This window comes from Panthera tigris, chromosome B1, assembly GCF_018350195.1.
Source record: "Panthera tigris isolate Pti1 chromosome B1, P.tigris_Pti1_mat1.1, whole genome shotgun sequence".
Lineage (NCBI taxonomy): Eukaryota > Metazoa > Chordata > Mammalia > Carnivora > Felidae > Panthera > Panthera tigris.
The window spans coordinates 20,813,609-20,831,249 of record NC_056663.1 but is presented as its reverse complement, the minus strand read 5'-3'; the positions used below and the strand labels follow the sequence as shown (position 1 = coordinate 20,831,249).

The window sequence follows — 17,641 nt, the reverse complement described above, 5'->3', positions numbered from 1 at the left end:
CAACCATATCACAGTAGCCTCTGTAGAAAATGAACACAGGTTTGTTGCACAAACTGAACTACAGAGCAAACTGAACTACAGAGCAGAGCTGAACTACAAGCAAACTGAACAGTTTTCTTCTTGAGATGTTATGGATGTGCATCTTTTAAGACGGTGATTAAAAAAATTATCTAAACAGCTCAAGTATAATTTCATCCCAGTGTTTCCGCTCAGATAATCGCAGTTTTTGGTGGTATACTAGTAGCATACATTCATAGAAGTTTGCCTTCTCAATGCATTTTAACTCGTCCCTGAACGAACACCCTTGTAGAATGTCAGAGAAGACTAAGTAAGCAAAGAAAATCTGTTTCGCATCTGTTGTACCACAATCCATTTTAGGAATGGATGGAAATTCTGCAAAGTCCCCAGACCCATACTGGGAGTTACCTTGGAAGTGTTCCTTGACCCATAAATATAACCAATCTCATTTTTCAAAGCATTCAACTAAAGGTGACATGAAGAGCTACATTCAGTTAGACAAAAAATTGAGTGAAAAAATGTTAAGGCTAATATTGGTTAGACGTGTATACAAGTACAACAAGCAATTATCTTTTGCCATTGTCAGTCTGAGTGATTTTGAAAGAGAAAAGAAAGTCGTAGAAGTGTTTCCATCCCAAATTTCTAGAGAGAGAGACTCAGGTATCAAGCGAGTTGACAAAAGCATAATTGGATGAATTATATCCGGTCTCATCATTCATTAACTGAAAAGTGTTCACAAGGCAAGAGCATGAACGCCGCCCCCTCCCCCATGCCTCACCTCAGGGACAAAGACTGTTTAGAGGGTACACATCCTTACCTCAGAGAGTAGGTGCTGAATCACAACTGTCAATGCCTCAAACTTGGTATTACCACAGGAAAGAAGCTGCTTGAGCTGCAGGATAAATCCACTTTGGTTTTTACATGTTGTTTTATAACGAGCCAACTCAAGTGTTTTTTCAGAAGATAGCACATCTGGAGACGTCTGTGTCTGGATACACAAACTTCTGGGATTCTTCTGCCTGCCCTTTTCAACTGTAAAAGAAATGAGTATACATAGGAAGATATGTGATTTTTAGTTTTATAATCACTACCATCTGGGTTCAAAAACAACGAAATAAGCCACAGAAATGCACTTAAGTTCTATTTACATAAGGAAAGCATATGGCTCAGAACAGAAATTAATCACATATCTAGATGTTTGGAATGCACAAACACAGACCATGTCTCTAGCCCTGACTTAAAAGATTTACATGGGGCAGAGAACCATTTGTTCATGTACGTGAAACAAATAGATTTAGCAATCCAGACACATGAAAATCGCGTGCAAAATAATGTAGATATCACAGGTTCTAATTTTTTTAGGTAAATTGGCACAGTATCCTGTGACAAGTTCCCTGAGTCTATATTCTGATCACATATGCTCAAAGAAAAACACAAGGGATTGGACTTTCAACACCTCTCCCTCCTCCTCCACATTTTCTACAAATCTCGCATCCTTTCCTGCTGATGGCCTGGTCATTACAAAGATTTATACTGCAGATGAGTCATTTCCTCATCTCTAATAAATCATTACACATATTGAACACCTACTCACATTTTGTCCCTTAAGTTCACTGCTAAAAGTACTATACTCTCGACTATACTCTGTTTTCTATCAAACACAAGCTTTATTGTTTTTCCCCTCTCCAAGTAGTAATAATGGCCTATGCATTTTTTTTTTTTAAAGCTCATGCTAATACTCCAAATCCAACTAAGATGCTGTGCTAAGTGATTATTCACTTTCTGTGCCACGGGTGTCCTGGGAATTACTCTATTTTAAATGAAAAACTGCTCAGTTTTGGAACCGTTCCAAATATCTCCATCACTTTAAATCTCCAACAGAACTGGAAGAACACACAACAAGCTGCTTAGCTTCTTGAAATAAGTAGGCCAAGTAATCAAAGCAAAACTAAATCTGAAAAAAAGATACAAGAAACAAACAAACAAAAAAAGCTTCCCTGTTCTCAGAGGTATTCCTGATGGCGTTCACATTCTGTGGTAACAAACCTAAGGGAATTTTATAGATGGGAATTATTTCTTCTAATTTTTCAGGGGGAGGGAAACTAAAGTAATTTCTTGGGGAAAAAAATAAACAAACTTGACTATTCATGCTCCAAGAACCAATTACAAAATACACTCAAAATATTCCTTAAATTAAAAAAAAAAAAAGGCGAAAAGAGGTTCTCATTTTCTTTGATGCTTTCTATGGCTAAATGACTCATATTTGTATTAATACTTGATAATTCACTGTTCTAAAATGACTAAAATATCTTTTGTGTTTTAAAAACACTTAAAGGGTCAAGTATTTGCCCATAGTCTTTCTTAGTGCTTAAGTAGCTGTTAATGATTACTAACTGCCACTTCCAAAGCAGAGGAAGAAAGCAACCAAGTTCCTTGTCATAATATTCAAGTCCCATAGGGAGAGCTTTTAAGAGTCATATTTTAATGAAAAATAATCTAAATATTTTACAGTTTGTCAAAGTGTCTGAAGTTAGCATTCCTTTATTTTTCGTCATTTCCTAAAATGTTCTTAGGAGTTCTACTCCTCACATAAAATAATAATTACATAGTGTTTTACTGCTCAGGCAGTGTTCTCACTTTCCTTCTTTCTTCCCCTTAGTAACTCTCCATAGGGAAGGCGAGGTTCCAGGGTGGGAAGGGCCTTGTCCAGGCTCAGAGGGCTTCTATGGGACAGATCCAAAGTCAGAACCTAGGCCCCCGACACCCAGTGTCTACTGTTCCCACCCACCCTGGAAAGTAGAGACGGGGAAGAGACGTAATATCTAATTAAAAATAATCATTTATGCAATAATCATAATAAAATATCACTTAAATATATCAAGCCCCTTATTTGGTAATTCTTCATTTCAGTAAACCTACATGTAGGTAAACATCTGCATTTTATATAGTTTCCTATAATTTTATACGAACAGAACAGCAAAAAAACATCTTTTAACTCTTTGACCAATTAGAATTCAGTGCAACATATGCAGATATAAATTCATTCTCCTGACACTGCTGTATGTCCTACTAATATTTATGTAATTCATTTGATTATTGATATACTACATTCAGTTTATCATTTCTTGAATCCCTTAACCATGTTTGATTCTTTTTCTAGAATTTCTATGCTGATCAATTTTATTACTTAACACAATATCAGAGTTTTAAAACTGTTAGGCTATAATTATTTGCAAAATTTGAGATGTAAGTATTTAACATTTTTGAAGAAAACATCCTTTAAAATTCTTGCCTACTGAGACTTTCCGATGAGTTTTACTGGTCAGGTTCTAGTAAGTTATTTCATAAGGAGATAAATTTAAATTAATTTATTAAGCACTGTTTTTCCCTCTTCGGGTTCAGAATACATGTACTCTTTTTGTAGCACCAAATTTTATATTTTCCTTCAAATTATCTCTTATATCAAAGTCAGGCAATATCTAGTAATATGTCTGGCTTCGTAAACTTTTTTTTTTCGGTATTATCAATATTTTAAAATTTTACTGTAGTTAAAATATTTGCTAGCAATATTGTTTGGATAAATTACTTGATATTAATCTTTTTTTCTTACTAAATGGTTAATTCCATTTCTAACATTATTTTAAAAAGGGGGAGAGGGGTGCCCTGGGAGGCTAAGTCAGTTAAGCATTGGACTCTTGGTTTCGGCTCAGGTCATGATCTCATGGTTCATGAGTTCGAGCCCTGAATCGGGCTCTGCACTGTTAGTTTGGGATTCTCTCCCTCCCTCCCTCCCTCTCTCTCTCCTCATCCCTTGCTTTAACCCTCTCTCTCTCTGAAAATAAATAAACTTTAAACAAATAAAAAAAATTAAAAAAAAAAGAGGGAGATAGCCTTCTTTCTTTCTTGCTTTAACTGTTTCTCAATGTCCATAGATTTTAAAATAATACATCTCTATCATATTAAGAATCTGTCAATACTGTTTTTTGAAGTGTTTAAAAAACATAAGTTGGGTTTGCTGACTCTATATTAAGCCTCTGAAACCATTATGATTTTTACTAGATTCTATTTAATTTGATAAATTTTGGTTAAAGGCTTTTCTTAAGCCACAGTGGCTTCAAATTCCTAAGACATTCTTTTCTCTTTTTCAATTAAAATACTTTTTACCATCTGAAATGTAGTTCCTCCTCATTTTTTTGAAGCATAACTGACATTTAACATAATATTAGTTTCAGATGTGCAGCATGATGATTCACTATTTGTATATACCGGGAAATGATCACCATAATAGTCTAGTTAACATCTGTTCCCATACATAGCTACAAAATTTTTTTTCTTGTAATTAGACCTTTATAGATCCCTCTTAACAGTTTCAAATATGCAATACAGTAATATCTACTCTAGTCCCATACTGTACATTACATCCCCATGACCTTTTTATAACTCAAAGTTCGTACCTTTTGACCTCTTTCACCCATTGCACACCCACCCCCAAAACAAACTCTTATTTTTTTCAGATATGACAGCTATATGTAAGCTATAAGGTACACCCGGGAAAACATTCACTGCCCAAGCCTGACTACACGCCAGTCAGGCATATCTCTTGGCACTTAGCTGCTTTTCATTTATGCTTTGCCTGGTCACTGGTTCACCTGTGGCTGCAGTGTTAAGGTGTTAACAAGGCAAGTAGGGGAGGGACAGCACCTGTGCTTCGGTAAAACCCAGCTGTCCACATGACAGCTGCTTTTTCTCTCAGACTTTCTTTTTCTTTACTTTTCTTAATTTTTTTAATGTTTATCTATTTTTGAGAGAGAGACAGAGGACAAGCAGGGGAGGGGCAGACAGAGAGGGAGACACAGAATCCTAAACGGAATCCAGGTTCTGAGCTGTCAGCACAGAGCAGGACATAGGGCTTGAACTCAGAGAGTGCAAGATCATTACCTGAGCCGAGTCGGACGCCCAACCAACTGAGCCACCCAGGCACCCCAACAGTGTCTCCTTTTTCAGTAAAGGGGATAGAAACCAGAAAGACACAAAGTGTTCTAGTATGTTTTTTATGTTTTTGAACCATGGGGTAAACATAACACCTATTCAAAATTAAAAAGTAATTATTTTCTAAACATGACTAAAGTGAATTCTGAACACTTAAATCATTAACACTTAGCGATCAAAAAAACATAATTAATCCACATTTCTTCCTTGAGGAATATAGACAGGAATTTAATAATACAGGTTTCATTGTATGTGACAACTCAAAATAGATTTGCATTAAAGGAGGAAGAAGAACGTTGACATGTTAATTCTTCTAAGAGTACATATCTTCAAATTTAACATAAGAGCAAATAAGCAACTACAATGCCCTGCACCTAGAAGTGGAAAATCAAGTTGTGACCTCAATCTTCTGCTCCATATACTGTGCTCCCGAAGGGCAAAATCGTGCCACGTGGTAGCTGATGACCTAATTTGAGCATCTTTCCCCCTCCTCACTCCTGGCCCAGTTTGAGATCAGAGATGATACAAAAAAAGGAAAAAAAAAAGTGATGCTCAAAGCCCTAATACTCATAAATAAGGTCCTTCAATATACTAAAACAGAGTTTCCCTTAAACCTTACAGGAGTCATGATTTATAGGAAATTAAAATATGAACCAAATTTGCCTTTGTGTCCCCTTTATTAACATGTTACCATTTTGATAATGTAGCTGTATTTAAACACATAAATTCATTATGCCTATTAATAAGACGTGATTTCAAAGAATCAACTTAATCAGAAACCTTAAAATTACATGTTACCTTCTATACAGATTCAGAAGTCTGTCAACAAGATAATTACCAATATTGTGTCTGATCCAACCTTCCTGGGACTCACTCTGATGAAATTGAAACCTCCATTGGGGAAAACAGAAGTCATGAATCAAAGACATGTGCTCACTTGAAAACCAACTGGATAACACTGTTTGGTGTATTTGTTCATTATTCTCCAAACCCTCCATTTAATAAAATTTCAAACTAGCCTAATCAACTTATTTATCATCTTCTTGAAGAAAGTGGTTAGGTAAAGAGGAATAGGCCCTCTTTCCAGGCTCTAGTCACTCAGGCATATAGACCCCCACGTCAAGACAAAACAAAGTTTTTGAGAAAAACTTAACCATTAAGACATGGATGAACCCACTACATGCCGAAGACACGTGCATCTTAAGGCCAAACAAGCCATTTACTGAATGTGCTGGCTCTCCAAATATTAAAATCCAGTAAGAGACAAGACCTACTGGAAGAGTTCGCCTTGGCAAATGCAAAACTATATACACTGTGTTTAATAAATAACGTTGCCTAATTTTTTGTGTACCTATTGACCTAGTCATTCACTCACCAAATATTTATCAAAATCTACCACGATGACTTTGCCATGTGGCGGGAGCATCAGTCCTGCTGTCTGGCGGGGGAGACGGGAGGCACAGAGGAAGGTAGTGTTGCACACAGATGCACGAAGATGCCTGGAATCTCAGCTAAATCCTGTCTCTCTAGCATTCATTTCTTCCTGTTCAGCTCTTATAGTATCCACCTGTCTGCATTGTAAACTAATGTCTGTGAGGTAATAAAAGATAGGTAATGAACTGATGTGCTAGTGAGGGCCCCCTCAATCTCCACCAGCAGCCTGGACAGACAACCGATTCCCTTCTTTCTGCCTTAATCTGACCCAGCACACCAAACCCTTAAAAGTGACACTTATCTCTACGTGGAGGCCTTTAGTCTGTTTCCTCAGCATTGGATGATGGGTCCTTACCCTGGGATATCTCATGGAAACAAAGCATTAAATGAGAACTATTGGGAAATACGTGTTCTCATAAGAGGGAGTATCCAGTTCTAAATGATCACTCCCATGACTACTCTTCATTAAGTGCCAATTGGATGTGCTTCTAACAAACTGGTCCCTGCAAAGGTCCCGTAAGGAATCAAAGGGAGAGACGCCATCCACAATGACAGAATAATTTGATAATTAGATAACAGAGTTATGTGGAGTGTGTGGGAAGAGTCCAGGTGGAGAAACACCTAGATCTGGAGCAGTCAGGGCAGGGTTCAGGAGGCAGAGTTTGCACGGGCATTTGCACATCTGGCAGACAGATAAGCAGAAAAGGCCAGCAGAGGCGCAGGGGTATGGGTGGCCCCAGATATTCCTGAAGTTCAAGTACAAAGAGGTGGCTGAAGCAGAAACAGGGTGACAGCATCCACGCCACACAAGGTTTGACCATATAGGTGGCTGAGGACGACACTGAGTGGGGGTCTGGGGGCACTATGAAAGATAGTAGAGGTACACAGGGGGGTCAGGACGAAGGCCCAGGAAGAGAACCCATGGGCCAGGGGTAGTGAGAACAGGCAGAAAAGGATGCGTGTGTTTATAAGGCAGAACGGCCGGGGGGGACTTAGTGGACCAGGTGGATCAAGGGGAGCCCAGGAAAAGCCACAAGCTTGCAGCTAGGAAGTAACACAAGAGGAGTCGATTTGTGCCTGGGAAGGAGAGTAAGGGCAGAGCGAGGGGAGGAGTCTGGTGTGGGACACAGTGAAGAAGGCGGAAAGACATTCTCTGACGCTCTGCTCTTCATTCTCCAGAAAGGGTCTAGTCTAAACTCACCTGCTTTTTAACACTTTTCAAATTCAGTTGTCCACCATGTCATTTTCCCAAGGAGCCATCAGCTCTGTATCTGCTCCTGTCCTGAATGCTGCCCTCAACACGAGTGTACTAAACCACCCACCCTTCCTGGTTGTACCCAGTGAACAGTAAAGCCATGGTAATCTGTATAATCTTACAAGAGATTTCTTTTTTTTAATTGTCATCCATGTCATCAATTATTACCTTAAACTTATTATAACCTTTTTGTGTTCCTTTTGTTATTTATTTTTACTAAAAGAATGAATAGTTATCACAGTTTCGAAACTACATGCAATTTTTTCTATTCTAGGTAGCTATGGCATTTATTTACATGGAACATTTCAAGCTCAGCAAAGCAGTGTTTAGACTTTTAAAATTACCCAAGCTGACTCTCTTTGAGGTGGAGGGTAAGACTTTAAGGCACCTAAGCATTAAAAATTTACATTACTATATCATCAGAATTTGTCACAATGGCTTGTATTACAAATAAAAGGGTTTCACTTTTATAACTTTTAAAGTAGGTTATAGAATGGAATGTATATTCCTATGAAAAACTCCTATTTCAGATTAATTATGCTTACACAATTTTTCCTAAGGAAAAAAAAAAAACCCAAAAACAAACAAACAAAAAAATAATCCAAACTTGACCTTAACTATTTCCCATGTAGCTGGAAGGAAATAAGCAGATTTCTCATGTTCTTAAAATGGACTACAAAGAAAAAAATTCATTACATCAGAAATACTTTTTTTTTTTTTTTAAGTTTATTTATTTTTGAGAGAGAGAAAAAGAGAACATGAGCTGGGGAGGGGCAGAGAAGGGTGGGGGAGAGAGAGAAACCCTAGCAGGCTAGGCTATCAGTGCAGAGCCCAACATGGTGCTTGGCTTGATCTCGGAAACTGTGAGACCATTCCCTGAGCCAAAATCAAAAGTCAGAAGCTTAACCGACTGAGCCACCCAGGTGCCCCTTTTTAGAAATACTTTTAAGAAGACATTACCTCCCTCAGTTTGTCGGTTCTTTAAATAATCTAGAAGTTCAGCTGAAAATGTTAAGTTTATGAACTGCAGGACTGAAAGAGCATACTATAAACAAGGAACACAGCAAAACATTTCTAAGTGATACAATTTTAGTCCTGTAACATTAACAATTCTGAAGATACTGAATGAAAATATATTTATTGTAATCATCTAACAGTTTCATCAAAAACACGAATTTCAGTAGAGGAAACAACTCAATTTTTATTTCAACTTAAATAGGGAACAAGGGTCTTTTGCTATACTTTTGTTCGCACTGTGTATGAGCAAATTGGATAGGCCTTTTCACAGAGCACCAGGAAAGGGATAAAATATACATCCACCAAGTCCCTACCAGCGTGCCCTAGCAAAGCTGTGGCTCTAAGACCGCCATAGCTAGATGAGCTCAGTATCGATCTATGACAGAATGTTTTTAGCATAATACCATTCACAACATCAGTTCTCAGGAAATGCTCATCAGTGTGGTAGGAAGCCAGCAAAACCTTCAAGACTCCTTTCAAGGAAACCAAAGAGAAGAATGTGTATTCACGGTACAGTAACAAAGGGATGGTGACAGGTTACATCTCTCATGTTATTCTTGAACTTGGTCCCTGTGAGATCTGTATTCTACAAATGACTGAATCTTTTAACTTTTTACACGTAAGTTCTAACGCACCTGTTTTTTTAATAGAAGCTTTTTAAAATGGTGCCATCAACTTCTGTATTTTGTAGTCTGAGAGAGAATCACGAGAGAAATTCAAGTTTATTTAGCATCAACTTGGCAATACCTACCACAAATGTACTGATAACAATATTAAACTTTTGTTGACACATTTAAAAAATTATTTTTAATGTTTACCTATTTTTTTGAGAGAGAGAGAGAGAGAGGGGTGGGTGGGTGAAGCGATAGAGGGAGACACAGAATCTGCAGCAAACTTCAGGCTCTGAGCTGTCAGCACAGAGCCCAATGCGGGCCCCAACTTATGAACCGCGAGATCATGATCTGAGCCCAAGTCAGATGCTCAACGGACTGAGCCACCCAGGCACCACCGCCCCATTAAAAAAAAAAAAATTTGTTTAATCTTTATTTTTTTGAGTGAGAGAACACATTTAAAATATATAAAAGCCATATGTCAAGTTGAGACATTCTTCCTCCACATATTCTTTTATAACTGAAAATTACTTCATTTAAGATAGAAATCAAATATTAATCTGTGTCCAAAGTGACTTCAAAGTGTTTAACTGAAATAATTACAAAATAGGTAATCATTACCCAAAGCCATTCATATCATAAGAGAGAAAAAAAAATAACAAGATGTTGCGAGAATAGACTTGTTAAATAACCCATTCCCCTTGGGGTGCTTGGGTGGCTCTGTCGATTAAGTGTCCAACTTCGTCTCAGGTCATGATCTCACAGTCCATGAGTTCGAGCCCTGCATTGGGCTCTGTACTCACAGTTCAGAGCCTGGAGCCTGCTTCGGATTCTGTGTCCCTGCCTCTCTCTGCTCCTGCCCCACTCACGCTCATTCGCTCTCTCTCTCTCTCAAAAATGAACATTATAAAAAAAAATTATAAGGGAGCCTGGGTGGCTCAGTCGGTTGAGCGGCTGACTTCAGCTCAGGTCATGATCTCACGGCTGGTGAGTTCGAGTCCCGCTTCTGGCTCTATGCTGACAGCTCGGAGCCTGGAGCCTGTTTCAGATTCTGTGCCTCCCTCTCTCTCTACCTGTAACCCACTCGCATTCTGTCTCTGTCTCTCTCAAAAATAAACAATAAAAACAATTTTTTTTAATTATAAAAAAGATCCACTCCCCTTATTTATAAGCAGACAGTATCAGCTTTTGAGAATTAACGGTTTGACCTTCTCTGGGTCAGATACTATAAAAAGGCTGCAACCCCCCTTACCCCTGCAGGCTCTAGAGCCTGGGGAAGTCAGGCACTCAATTTCCCAGCCTCCCTTGCAGGTAGCCAGCCATGTGAATGACACTTAGCCAATGAGATGGAAGCCTGAGTGATTTGTCACCACCCCTTCATTATTTTATTTTTCCTTCCTGGAGCAGTGATCATGAGTGCAAGAGGCAAGAGGCATGTTCCGGAAGCTAAGAAAATAGCAAAGGTGTTGATCCTGACAGAGCTGAGCTACTGAACGTCAGAACAGCTTTTTAGGTGAGACAAGTAAGTTGCTTCATAGTCAAAGCTGTCTTAACTGCAGCTAAAAGCAGGTCTTCTCGACATTCTCAAAAACGAATACCAAACATAACTTTTGTTCTAATTAGATGTTTTCATATTCTGCCTCTCGCTCTTACTCTCTGGTCAAAATGGTTCTCTTTACTGTGGTTTTAAGTAAATGAAATATTTTGTCCTATTAATAATACTTCCACCTGCCCTCAATATCTATGCAGTACATTTCTCCCCTTGGCTATAATAATTGCTTTTGATATCACTGGCTCAGCAAAAATAATTCTAAGCGCAGTGGATTGCTTTCACTTCAATCAAAAGGAATACTAACCCTCTGAGGTTCAAAATCGGACTTTTCATAATAATGAATACAGCTATCAGCTTCAAAGAAAAACTGAATTCTAATAAAACTGGTGGTAAGGAATATTTCTACTAAGAAAATTCTTTTCCCTCTACTGACTCATTATAAAATTAGAACTAACATGCAGAGGAAAAATTCTGAAGTAGAGCTATTTTGGCAAGAGAGGCTACTGCCAGACTGTCAGTGAAATCACTTCCAGACTTAGAGGAAAAGCATTTCCCTGACGCCGAGCTCTTCATCCATGCTAGACATCCTGCAACGTCACTTAGAACTCTGACAAACACACACTTCCATTTCTTGCCCCTATTCGCAGAGAACATGACATCCTGACTCTGGTAACACGCTCCCTCAATGCGTGCCACACAATCACAACATTCCGGAGTGCACAGTGTCCTTCTGTAAAGATCCAGTGAAAGGGCCTGGTTTACCTGGGTCCCGCTGATCACTGCCCCTCTTGCTGGCACCTCTCTATCCACATTCTACGCTCAGACACATTAAAATGTTTTTGTTTCCTTGAAGGAACCACCCTCTCCCTCCACTCCAGGCTTTCACATGCTGTTTTCTCTGCCTGGAAAACTTTCTGTTTCTGGGCTAACTCCAGATACCCTGAGATCCCAGATTAATTGGCACTTCTTCTGGAAGCCCTCAAGGCTGCTTTACCCACTAGGAGCTGCCTGGGCACTTAGTCCATGCCTGACCAGGATTACTTGATATTCTGTTTAATAATAGGCTGTGCAAAGGCAGGAGCATGTGTGACTGCTTCCTGGTTATATTTTCAGCATCTAGTATTGAACCTGCCACATAGTATGTGTCTAGTAAGTACTCACGAAGTGAATGAATCAATCTTGCAACGTGAAAGACAGTTGGCAAAGAGGAGAAAGGGGGGTCCTGGCTGGCAAAGCTTGCGACCCTGGTCTCAGGGTATTGACTTCAAGCCCCAGTATGGGTGTAGAGCGTACTTTAAACATTTTTTTTTAAGTCTTTTATTTATTTAAGTCCTCTCTCCGTCCAACATGGGGTTCAAACTCACAACTCCAACATCAGGAGTCACATGTAGAGCTAACCTTAAAAAAAAAAGTTTGATTGCTTATGGAAACAGGGGGAAGTCTGGTAGCAAAGACCAACTATGAAATCCTTCAAATAGACCAAACCTACGAAACTGTCAATATTTGGTTGTTTTTTTACTTCTAAGAAGAGCAATTTCAAATGCTTCCACATATAAGAAAGACAACTAGAGTAGCGGCAGAGGATAAAAACATATAGAGATTTCAGAGAACAAGGTCTTAGATTCTTACAACCAATTAGTTGCGGATACATGAGGAAGAACAATGATTTCAAATGTAACTGGTGTTACATGACAGGATAAAGGAAAAACGTGCGTCATGAAGATAAATAAATCACCAGTATTAACTGAGTTTGGGTGATAAAGAGATCATTAGATTTGATAAGGTGAATTTTCAGGTGAAATACATCCAGGGTTTTTTAATCTATAGCCAGAAAATTCATAGCTTTTGAGGTTAAAGATATCTCAGAAATCCTCTCATCTGATTCCTTTATTTTGTAGCTCTTGTATGATTAAGTGATCAAGGTCATTCCCTTGGTTACCAGCAGAACCAAGGCTACACCCCCCCCCAGGCTCTTGGAATCCAGGTCAGCTCCAGTGCCATTTTGGCAAAGAACGCCAACACCACTTACTTCATTAAGAATATAAACACAAGGTACTGCTTACAGCCCTTTAGGGTAAGAATAAATGCCGGACGTCAATATCCATTTCACTCAAAGATCTCTTGGCCCTTAAAGTTATGTAACATGGGATCAGCTCACAAAAGATTCTCACTGGGGGTCAGGAGAATTCTATTCTTTACATAATTTTAAAATGCTTCCCATACACAAAACTCTTTTTTTCATCACTGCTATTCAACAGATCTAACAGAATTATAGCACAAGTCACAGCCAGGAAAACCTGTAAGTCAAGTGTTCTGAACAGAGGTCCCAGGTTTTCCTCACATTTCCACTACTGTGTGCCCTTGAGCAAGACAATACACTTCTCTGAGCCTCTGACTTCTGGTGTAAAAGAAGGTAGGCTAGACCACCTCTAAGTGCACGCACCCTCTAAAAATTTCACTTTAGCCAAATGAATGTTTGAAAGTAGTTTTACAGAAATTCAGGTAATAAAAGGTACCTAAAATAGCAACTGTTAGTCAAACTCTGATAATAAAAGCCTTCGGTCTTTTGCTTAAGCTGCCTTGGAAGTCTATCTGCTTCACAGCAGTACAATAAACAACCTAAAACGTTCGCTTACAGAAGACTGGTTAAGTAGATCATGGCTTCCATGACTATTAAAAAGCAGAGGTAGATAAACATGTGTCAACATGAAAATCTAAGATACATTAACTTTAAAAAGCAAGCTATATTAGAGAGAGAGTACGTGTGTGTATGCTTCCATTTTTATATGACAAGAATCTATAAAAATCTATATAGGCTCACAGAGGATTAGCGAGTTTCTGGAAGGCTATACAAGCACCCATGAGAAGAGGGAGTCCTGACAAGACAGAGGCAAACTTTGAATTGTATAACTTCTGTACAGTTTGATTTTCTCTTTACCTTGGAGCAAAGATTATTTTCTTTAAAAGTTTATAGCTAGTTGGAGCTATTTTAGATCATACAAATTATCTGCAAGTACAAGGCACTCTTCCATTTCTCACCTTTTTTATTTCTTTTTTTTAAAGGTTGAAAAATTCACATTGTCATTTCGGCTGGGAGAGAGAGCAACACTATTTGCCTCCCAACATTGCATTTACCTTCAGCAGCCAGCGCAGATGGAGGGAAAGGTCGGCAGACTTAAGTGAGAGGTCAAGGGGAGTTATGAAACATGAGGAGAAGGTGCCGGACAAAATGAGAGACACCCTCAGGGAAGGGAGATGCCCCTGGGAAACTAAAAACAGTCAGCTGAAAAAAAAACACCACTAGGGACGGAGATGAAAAACAAGACACATCGGGGCTGACATGAATATCAAACAAGAAAAAACAATCTGTGTATATACTCAATCCATCCTATTACAGGTAACACTAACCAGCCAGAATCAAATACAATACACCTGTTTTTATAGCATAACTTCAATATCATTCACCATAGTTGCCATTACCATCTAGAACAAGAGGTAGCAATGGGAGGCAATTAATCGAATCCCCTAAAAGCGAGCATGCAGGTTTACACATGCCTAAGGTATCCACTGCATTTATCTCCATTTTAGGCACAGAGAGTAAAAAGCAGATACAAGCATAAATATCAAAGGCGGTTTCTTTGATTGCAAACGTTTTCCCTGTGAAGCTAGGAAACCTCAGTTTGTTTTGTGGCTCCCTTACTACCTTCTCCACAACTACTAGGATGTTTTATTTTCGGCAATATTTCAAATTTAGACATCTTTTAACATATTAAATTAACCTATCATAATCTCGGTGAGAAAATACATCCCGAAAAACTACAGAAAACCATCTCATTTCATCTCCTTTTTTAAGAATAAGAAAAATCACAATTTACCTATCTGCTCTTTCCAAAATCACCTGAAGTACAACAAAATTTAACAGGTGCTGATTTTCACAGGTTTGGTTAGTGTCAGAAAAGAGCTAGGGGAGTTTCAAGGCAACAATTCTGCTTTCGATAAACAAAACAAAAACACATCTGCTTATACTCAGTAGAAGTATCATATGCTCATGTGTTGAAACGTTAAGAGCCAAATACTTATTTTTACAAAGTAAGCCTCGCGCTCTCATTAGAGCTTTCTTTCTGCAATTACTGTATCTCCTTAGAAAATTTCTGATAAGCAGCTGCAAGTTAATCAAGATGTCCCCCATGCAACGCTAAACAGAGATGTATGCAAGACAAACCTGTGTGGAAAATAACAGTGCTTTTCCTAAACCCTGAAGGAAGTCGAAGATTTCGAAGCAACCCTTTGGCAGTCAGTCGTACGTGAATGGTGGATAAGGAGAATTTGGGAGACAACAACATGTCTTCAGAGCAGGTGAAAAGATTTCGCAGAAGAAACAGCTTCCAGGCACGGTCACATACTGTCTTTTTAAACTCGGTACTCTTCAAAGCCAAGAAATAACAGCGGGAGAAAACATGCCTACATAGCAAATGTCATTCCACTGCACATACACAAAAGAAAAAAAAAACAACAAAAAAACCCCGAGCTCTCCAAGGGTTCCTGGCTTCTGTTTTCACTTCCAGATGTTGTCCAAACAATACTCTTCCTCTGAATAAAATCTCCTCTTAGTGGATCCAGCAGCAAGCAGCCTCTCAATTACATCACACTGTACATGCTTAAGGGCTTGTTATGGTTTTCATCAGGGATGGTAAAGGGGAGGAGAAAGTGGGTGGTCTTAGGAGCTTTATATAACAACCAATAATGTCACGGATTCTCTAACTACTTGAGAGATTGGTGAGGGAAATTAACTACTTTGAGTACCTAATGTTTATTTGGGAATAAGGAGAAAATTAAGATTTCGTTACACTCTTCTATATTAATTAAAAATTTTTAAATTACATTTACACTAATAACAGTGGGCATTTTTTTTCAAGTATTTTGTATGTCAATCTGTTTATAAACCCAATACCTTGGGTACACTTTTTTAAAATGGCTTCAAGTAGTAAGTGTTCCCAGTTACAATTAATAAAACTTCCATTAATGACAGATTGATAAAAGGTTAAACCTTAATAGTCATGTTCTGGGGACCTCACTAATAACCAACGAAAATATTGTTCTAGAGGCATAAAATCAATTGGGCCACATTCTGATGATGGCATTCACTGATTTACAAGTTTCATTTACGGAAAATCAAGTGGCATCTCAGAGTAATGTTTGGGACTGTGCACAAATTAGGATCTGTTTTACTGGGATCTGTTCAATGTTTATTTTGGTAGTTTATAAAAGTACACTAAAATATGATGACAAAAACTAAAAGTACATGAACGTATGGTTGTAAGAAAAGTACACAGGCATCATGCTCACTTAAAGGTAATGCCATTAATAACCAGGAATAACCCAACATTTAACACTTTTTAATTAAACAAAGAAAACAAGGGGGGCCTGGGTGGCGCAGTCGGTTAAGCGTCCGACTTCAGCCAGGTCACGATCTCGCGGTCCGTGAGTTCGAGCCCCGCGTCAGGCTCTGGGCTGATGGCTCGGAGCCTGGAGCCTGTTTCCGATTCTGTGTCTCCCTCTCTCTCTGCCCCTCCCCCGTTCATGCTCTGTCTCTCTCTGTCCCAAAAATAAATAAAAAACGTTGAAAAAAAAAATAAATAATAAATAAAAAAAAAAAAGAAAACAATGTAAAAAAATGATCTATGCTTGTTTCCAAGATATCCTAAGAAAACAAGACTTAGTAATAGAAATAAATGTGGAAATTGTTAGCTCTAAATAGCCCTATTAAGTGCTATCAAAATATGCAGGGAACAGCTACTGTTTTAGAAAACCTACAGAGAATTGGGAAGAGGGAAGGACACTGACAGGAAAAAAAAAAAAAAACCAAAAACTGAGTAATTCCCTCTCCCTCTTTCCTGGAGCCTGCCATCTGAGAGGCTGTCAATACAAACTCAATTACCTGTCAAGGGTTAGCCGTGGGAAAGATACAACTTGTTAACAAGCACAGGATGGGTCCTGAAAACACATTGTACCCATGGCAAGGGAAGCACAAATAACCAAGGAATTAATAAAGAAAAGCTACACTGAGATGTTGCCTTTTGGCTTTACCACAGTTCATTACTGAACAATCACCCTCTTGCCAGATTCTATACATTAATATTCCATAACCGCATCCCCCCCACCTCCTCCCAAGAAACCTGTAACAACTAAAATATTAATCAGTATTAAAATCATGAATAGAATAAAATTAAATATTGGCATGACAAACAGATCTGGTAGCACCCCATTATGGATGTCATGCAGTTTTTTTATTCGGAGTTTTTCTCGCTTGTTAAGTAACAGTAAACTCTAAGTTACCCTGGTTTAAAGGGAAATCTTTTAGCCTAGACGATCCACAAGAAGAAATTAGCAACATGCTACCAATTCATCGTATTCATTAACATTTTTCTTTGCACTAAGCTATCCTGCATAGTCAAGTTCGCTAATGATCTTTTTAAAAATCAGAACAAGGAACTCCAAGAATAAAAAGCAGAAGTGCTAGTCAGAAAGTCAAGGTGGAAAGAGTGGTTCTTGCTTGTGCAGTCAGGTACACACACACATATACACAAGAAGGTGCACTACAGCTCCAGCTGGGTTTTCACTTCTTTCCCAACATGGTCTGCCCCCTAGTGGCAATCTAACACAAGGGAGCCAAAGTAGTGGGGCAGCCTTTTCATTAATAGTTAATGGCCAACTCTTAACTGTCTGTGTGCCAGGGACTCCCCTAAACACTTCATAGGTTTTCAT

The 17,641-nt window shown here is 38.6% G+C and overlaps 1 protein-coding gene and 1 long non-coding RNA gene across 7 annotated transcripts in view; one reads left to right on the top strand and one right to left on the bottom strand.

Moving 5' to 3' along the window:
- MTUS1 (microtubule associated scaffold protein 1) overlaps positions 1–17,641 on the bottom strand; it is a 171,155-nt gene that overhangs the window by 36,288 nt on the left and 117,226 nt on the right. For 5 of the 6 annotated variants that reach the window (XM_042983038.1, XM_042983039.1, XM_042983040.1 and 2 more), the window contains one exon: positions 836–1,050. In XM_042983038.1, coding sequence (XP_042838972.1) covers positions 836–1,050 — 215 coding nt within the window. Of the gene's footprint in view, positions 1–835; positions 1,051–15,098; positions 15,226–17,641 lie in introns of those variants that run through there. The other variant, XM_007098972.3, reaches the window with a different exon arrangement.
- Positions 10,739–15,225, top strand: LOC102965873. The gene is made up of 3 exons (XR_006216530.1): positions 10,739–10,837; positions 13,940–14,273; positions 15,138–15,225. It is a non-coding gene; the product is annotated as an uncharacterized LOC102965873 (long non-coding RNA).